The sequence below is a fragment of the Ipomoea nil genome, unplaced genomic scaffold (assembly GCF_001879475.1).
Source record: "Ipomoea nil cultivar Tokyo-kokei standard unplaced genomic scaffold, Asagao_1.1 scaffold3142, whole genome shotgun sequence".
Lineage (NCBI taxonomy): Eukaryota > Viridiplantae > Streptophyta > Magnoliopsida > Solanales > Convolvulaceae > Ipomoea > Ipomoea nil.
Genome location: NW_017619570.1, coordinates 803,661 through 810,856, shown reverse-complemented (window position 1 = coordinate 810,856; position 7,196 = coordinate 803,661). Strand labels below are relative to the sequence as shown.

General features: G+C 33.2%; 1 protein-coding gene across 2 annotated transcripts in view; it reads right to left on the bottom strand.

Moving 5' to 3' along the window:
* Positions 1-1,367: 1,367 nt before the first annotated feature.
* Positions 1,368-7,196, bottom strand: part of LOC109167013 (cyclin-H1-1) — a 6,407-nt gene continuing 578 nt past the window's right edge. Inside the window, exons 3-13 of one of the 2 annotated variants that reach the window (XM_019315913.1) lie at positions 5,865-5,943; positions 5,655-5,767; positions 5,497-5,570; positions 5,164-5,284; positions 5,003-5,071; positions 4,869-4,910; positions 4,283-4,360; positions 2,536-2,594; positions 2,362-2,446; positions 2,119-2,207; positions 1,368-2,032 (exon numbers count right to left, since the gene is read on the bottom strand). In XM_019315913.1, coding sequence (XP_019171458.1) covers positions 1,972-2,032; positions 2,119-2,207; positions 2,362-2,446; positions 2,536-2,594; positions 4,283-4,360; positions 4,869-4,910; positions 5,003-5,071; positions 5,164-5,284; positions 5,497-5,570; positions 5,655-5,767; positions 5,865-5,943 — 870 coding nt within the window. In that variant the 3' untranslated portion in view covers positions 1,368-1,971. Of the gene's footprint in view, positions 2,033-2,118; positions 2,208-2,361; positions 2,447-2,535; positions 2,595-3,263; positions 4,071-4,240; positions 4,361-4,868; positions 4,911-5,002; positions 5,072-5,163; positions 5,285-5,496; positions 5,571-5,654; positions 5,768-5,864; positions 5,944-7,196 lie in introns of those variants that run through there. The other variant, XM_019315914.1, reaches the window with a different exon arrangement.

Sequence of the window (7,196 nt, the reverse complement as noted above, 5' to 3'; positions counted from 1 at the left end):
CATACTTAGGCTATGCCATTGACAGCTGCAGACTTACTGCATCTTTATTTCAGTCTTGTTCGTTCCATTTAATTCCTAGATTAGATAATTATTTAACTCATGCTTTAGCAACTACGGCTTACCAGCAATCTGCTGCTATGTATTGGGATCTGCTCCCACTAGACATTCTTTCGGTTTATTTTTAATGAAGCACCATATATTTTTCAAAAAAAAAAAACTCTATTATAAGGTAGTATTTGTTCTATACTTTCTCTAACTATTGCAGCTCAAAGAGTCAATACCCCACCACCGAGGTTCAATCTTGTGATCACCTTCCCTCAAGGGGAGCCACAGAAGTGTCATCTGAGCACAAGGCGCTTGACAAGAGTCCACATAAGCTAGGCAACCAATTGGGAAGACAGTCTACCGGCTATGTATAGTGAGATTGCTAGTTGAGGGGTAGTAAGTACATTTTTTTTAGTCCAGTGACCAAATTGCATTTTCATATTTCGTTCAGGGGTTAATTTGACCCTTACTCCTAAAATAATATTGTAGGTATATAAAAATAATACTACAAATACATAAAAACAAATTGCATTCTCATATTTCGTTCAGTGATTAATTTGACCCTTACTCCTAAAATAATATTGTAGGTATATAAAAATAATACTAAAAATACATAAAAACGGCAGTAGTAAATCTATATACTTATAATAGTGAATTTATGTACCCTACAGTAGGAAATTTATGTACATTATCGAATTTATGTATATATATATAGCAATGTTGCAAAAAACGTTAGGCACCCCTTAGGCGCCAAGGGGGCGCCTAGCGCCTAGGGCGCCGATTTTTTTTTTTTTTAATTAAAAAAAAATTAAAAATTAAAAATTTTCAAAATTTAGTACTAAAACATAAAGTTTTCATAGTTATTTATTAGAAACTATTTACAAAAATGGTTGTAAAATTGTTCAAAAGTGGTTGTAAAACCATCTAAATACATAAAAAACTAAAATTAAGAGCTAAAGAAGCATTTTTTTTGAGAAATTAGTGGACCATTCCTCGCGGCGGCCTCCTAGCGCCTAGACGCGATTTTTACAACCCTGATATATAGTAGTGAATTTATATGCTGGCAGTAGCAAATTATAGGGTTACAATAGTGAATTTAATTACCTACATAATAAATTAATGTACCTACAATAGTGAATTTATATACTTACAATAGTGACTTTTATGAACCAAATTTATATATACCTAAAATAATAACTTGTATATGTATAGATTTGTTTTTTAAAAATTGTCCAGATCTTAATAAAAATTGTTTAATGATATACTCATATACCCTTTATTTATTAATTTTATTTATAAAAAAAATAACAAGTCAAAAAAAATTATAGACCAAAGTCCACATTGCTATTGTCATAGAATCATTCGTTACATAACTATAATTGATGCATATGAAGAATTGTGTGCACCGAAAATATAGAAAGATATGTCAATGTTTACAATCAGATAAACTGTACTTCACTATCACAGTCAAATTAAAATCACACAACATAATAACGAGGAACAACCAACAATAACATCCAGTTTTGCAGTTCTTTTTCAAGAATGGGTCAGCATTCCTCCGATTCACAGCGAAGAACAAAATCGAGATCTTTCACAATCAAGATCGCTTCTTTGAGCTGGCTGCATTGAGCATCTTCACAGAGTAGAAACCTGTTCCTCGGCAATCAGCCGCTCTACTGTCTTGAGTACAAGAGAAAGGATTTGTGCTTCATCGCAACATCAACTTAGGTGTGCATAGACTCCAATTATATGACATATATAGTCTACTTGACTCACCCACAAAAGGGGGCAAAGGAAATTGGGAAGTTCCAAAATCGGGTCTTTGTTCCGTACACCATGAATCTCAGGACTAATTAGTAAATTAACTGATGAAGAGCAGCAACAAATAGTCATTCCACACAAGAATATGAATTTCGTATGAATAACTCAAGCCATGTCATGCACTTCATTTGAACTATCTTTTGATCTGTGCTTCCTCTTCTTACTTCTGCATTTTCGAAATGGCATAATTATGTGCAGGGAATTCGAATGTCTTGAAGAGAGAGAGAGAGAGAGAGAGGATATGAAATGTACTTGTCATGTAGACCAGGATCCAGGCACGATTTTAGTTTCCGATCAATGTGCTTCACATCTTTGGCCGAAGGGGACTCAAGTTTATTTATCTGTTAAATATCCAAGTCAACAAAATATTTTAAAACGGGCCATCTGATTGCACTCAGATTAGAAATATTAAACAGAAAAACTTTAAAGATATTATAGCAGCAAGTCCTATGCAAATTGAATTCAACTAAACGTCTAAACATGACAAGCATTTACCAAAGACTCAATAGGTTTTAAAAGGCCACTTAGGTCTGAAATGGAATGAGTAGGTTGTTGGCGTGCTAAAATTCTTTCAAGGTATCTGCATAAGATGCAATTATGACATGTCAAGAATTGGAAATTGGAGCAAATGAACAAATAGTTGGATTTATATTAGCACAAACTTCAGACCTCTCAAACTCAAAAACACGAAGCTTCTCATTAGCTCTACGAAGCGCTGTCAGTGCCAACTGCCACAAATAAGTAAAAGTTAACAAGAAACACGGTGAAATGGACAAGAATAATTATAAGTTATACACTTAATGAAGAGAATAATGTATTGTCACATGTGAAAAGAGGTCAAGAATAAGTATCATAAAAAGTTCATGAGAAAAGTTTCTTTAAAAAGTTTTAAAAAATGCTACGGAGTACTTTTTTTCATCATTTTCGAACTTTATTTCTCTTTGCACATCTTCAGCCAAATATCACTTCTTGGATGCCAGCGATTTAAAAAACCAGCATATTAACAAGGAAAACTTGTGAGACCAACTTATGAATGCAACATCAGAATGACATGGTGATATTTATGAAAGGCCACACCATACAACACTTGTACCATAATTAAAAGCTCCAAAACATATTTCAAAAAGAAGAATGACTTCTAAGTAATATCATCCAGAGAAGACAATAAATAAAAACAATGAAAAGACAACCAAAAAAAAGGGTCAAGCCAGGTGCACAATCTTACGCTATCATAAAAAATCTGGGGAAGATATAAGAAAACTTTATATGTATGTTGATGTTATATTGCCGAGTTAGTTGTTTGGACTCATGGTAACAAACAAACCATAGCCTCAGAAAGACTTCAAGAATTAATAATTAATAATATGAATGATAAACCCGGAAAATGACTTCCAGTCTGGATTTTTCAATTTTTGGCTATCCAAGGAAAACGAAATCAACGGAAAATACCCATTCTAGTCAAAGGAAAAAGACACATTTTGACAGAAATATCTTTTTTGAGATTTTTACTCAAAAGACATTTTCCAGATCTCTCTCACACTCGATTCACTCTATCTCTCTCCCTCTCTCACACTTGGCTCTCTCTGTCTCCCTCTCTCATGCTTGGCTCTCTTGGTCTCTTGGACTATCCTCCATCAATGCAACCGCCTCATTCTTCATTGGAGCCAACCAAGTCCATGTATGTATTTATCTTCCTTTTTCTTTTTTTCTTTTTTATCTTCAAATCAAGGATTTTTTTTTTTTTTTTTTTGGGTATGTATTTGTCTGGTTTTCTACTTCCAATTTTTCGTTTTTTCCAATTAGTTTTAGGTTTTTGTATTCTCAATTTTTTGGTTGCTGCCTTCACGAAGGCAAAAACAATAAATATGGTTTTCTACCTTTTAGCCAAATAGAAAAAGGTAGTTTTCTGACCTAACAATAGGAAATGAAAATGTGTTCCAAAACATGAGTCATTTTCCAAAAAATATTTTCTAGGTTTCCAAAGAATCCAAACAGAAATATGATCCATTAATATGATCTATCTAGAATGATTATAAAATTGTAGCCAGAAAAATATCTTCAGACCTCAACAAGCCTATTATCTCATTAAATGAACTCAAGCAGACATCAAATATTAGGCTCCCCCGATAAAACTCCAATCCAGAGAACAAATGATACAAAGGCAAGCAAGTAAATGATATAACCAACCAAAAACTGATAAGAATTGAATGGAAGACAGTGTCAATAGGTAGTGGAAGACAAATCTGTTAATGGCTAAATACAGTAAGTAATAAGGAACATTTATCATCAAGAATGCAGAGCTATTAGCCTTTATGTCTCATAGTTAATTCAAGTAAATGGAATAGAAGGAAAGGTGATATCAGCCGAAGGGAAAGAAATAAGGGAGAAATGTAGGATCAAATTGATGAGATAATACCTGCCCAGGTGGAAATAAAAGGGTTGCATCTGTAAGCATAGTCCTATCTGCTTCTATCTTGGCACTTTCAAGCAATTTCTATATCAGAAAGGAAAATAAAATGCAAAATTATCATGTTAACAGTAGAAAGAATATCAAACTTCATAATATGAACAGGGCATTCTTTACAAAAGACAGCTCCATTATCACTGGATAAATTAATAGTAGCATCTCTATACACACAAAATCCATTCATTGCTCAAGTTGCAAGTTTTAAAGAAAAGTGCAATAAAAAATAAATGGATCTCTATGCAAATTAAAAATGACAAGACTTTTAAGAGAGTTACTAGCACCTGTAAAAGCCTTCCATAAGTGTAACAAATATTAGAAACATAGAAATACTAAGAGGGTATATTGAGTACAAGCTTCTCAGCCCAAACTCTTTTTATGACAATGCCACTGAGTGGGCAGAAATGGAGAGAAGAAAAATAAAATGTAGATTAACTAATACCAGAGAATAGTTGAATGAAACATATTAACAGCCGTCTTAAGAAATAATATCTGGTCATTGTTAAGAGAAATTTTTTTTTGCATCTTAAGAAAGTACCTTCAGTGTATCAAGTTGCTCACCTTCAGCTCCACGGAACTCCTAAAATGACAACAGATATGTCAACATATAAGCAGTTTTGCATATTGTAGAATGAAACTAACAATCAACTAAAGAATGTGTCAGCATAAAACCTCTATATCATTGACAAAACCTTCAACTGCACGATAAGGAGCAAAAACAATGAGATCAAAATCTAAACTCTGCAAAGTCAGGTAAAAATGACATCAATTGATTGTTAGCAAAAGTCAAAGAGAACAAAGTGGGAAAGAATGAGCATAAACGGCACCCATGCCTGAAGAACCAGAAGTTCATTGTTGAGGATAACTTGGTGATCCTGTTCGATCCCCTTACCAAGCTCCTCAGCTGATACATGATTCTCTTCTGCTTTGCAAGCAATGTATATGCAGGTTAACCTGTAAATTATAAGCAAAAGGAAGGCCTCTGTCAAGATTCTTCTCACATTCATCAGAGGTTGAAGACTTTGCAAAATTGCATATCATCATTTCTACCGTACATCAACTTGATAAACATAACATTGAGAATTTTATCCTTGTGAGACATTATAAAATACATGAAGAATTTCTATAGTAGGGAAGAAGAGGATATAGCACAGGAGCAATCTTACATGATATTTTTCGGATGATGTTCCATCACAGACCATTGTAGATAAAATCTTTTAAAGTAAATAAGAGCTGTAGCCTGCAAAGCAATTGAAAATTAGACAGAAGTTTTCTGATTTATTATTGATCCACTAATGCCTATAATTTAACCAAAGCCTCATACCTGAATTTTGCGTGGGAACTTAAACGCATCACATACATCTTGAATTTTGAACTCGTAAAAAGCTCTCAGAAGTTGTTCTTCTTCAACTTTAAGGGGTTTTGGACGCTTCTCACCTAAAGTTCCAATCAAAATGGGGTTTCAAAAGAATAATTAAAATAATAGATTAGTCAATAGATAGGAGCTATATGTTTTTGTTGCAAACAACCTTACCGGTTTCTTTTGCACCAGCTGGCGGTTCCACATATGAGAAAGACCCATCAACATCTACTTCCATTCGAGTTGTTCCATACTTCGAAAAGATAATCAATTTCAATATTTCATCATTCTAAGGGAAACATTAATAAGATTTAAAACTGAATATAATAAAATAACATAAATGCAAAATATATGCACCAAAACATATACATTTTTTAAAAATTATTTTATAATTTTCTTCTATATATATTTTTAAAAAATCTCATTAAAAAAAAAAAAAAAAACTATATTATAGAAATAAATTACAGTACAGTTCATTCATTGGATTAAATTGTCAAGTGTACATAACATCAATTTTTTTTCTTTCCTTTATCAGCATTAGACGTTTAAGTGATTCCTGCAAAGTACTAACTAGGATAAATATCTAAGAATTTCACATCTGCAAACAATGTCCTACTTTGCATTCTATCATATCAGAATGCCATGTAACAGTGCAAGAAAGGTGTGCCAACGAACAAACAAGCATATAAGTAATAATTTTGCCATTACACAAAGACCACAGACACCCCACACACAAAATTAACCCAGAAAAGATGGGCTGCCAAATGGCTTTTCAAAAAGAATCCTACTCTTTTCATGTATCAGACTCAGCATAGTGAGAATCACCCCGTTATAATGCTATAGATGATACAAGTTGCAGAAACAGGAGATGGGCTCATAAGAAAGCATAAGTTTTTGAGTCTTCTCCCAATCTATCAAACATATCCATGCATCTTAGCAAGTTAGCAGACATATTTCAATAAGTAAAGTCTTTCAAAACAAGTTTTGCTTTAATTATTTTTCCCTGGAAATTCATTCAAATTTGTATGCTTAAATTATTCTTTCAAACTACAAGTATACTACTTGTTAATCTGTTACTAAGATTGCATTTCAATTTTCATGTAGCCAGCAAAATCTCACATAAAATGTGTTCGAGAATTTCTACTATGTAAGACATTCCTCCTTGGTCTGTCTGGGGATGAATTTGCAGGGAAGGCAGGAAGGCTAAAGGCTAAAGGTGTTGATGCCTTTCAGGGGTGTGCTCAAGGATTTGCAAATATTATTGGTGTGCTTATCTTGGTTGCTAATGCAGTATTCCCGTTCTTTCAAATAGAGGACTCCTTTGTCCCCATAGGCCATATCTCTGCTTCATTAATAAAGTTTTTCTTTGTCTCAAAAACTTTAGGAAAGTATCAATATTACAGAGAACTCAAACTTTTAGCTAGGACAATCAATAAAGGGGCATGTTCACAATAAATGCATATAGCACTGCATCAAACAAAATGCAAATGTGTTCTATGAGCAAAA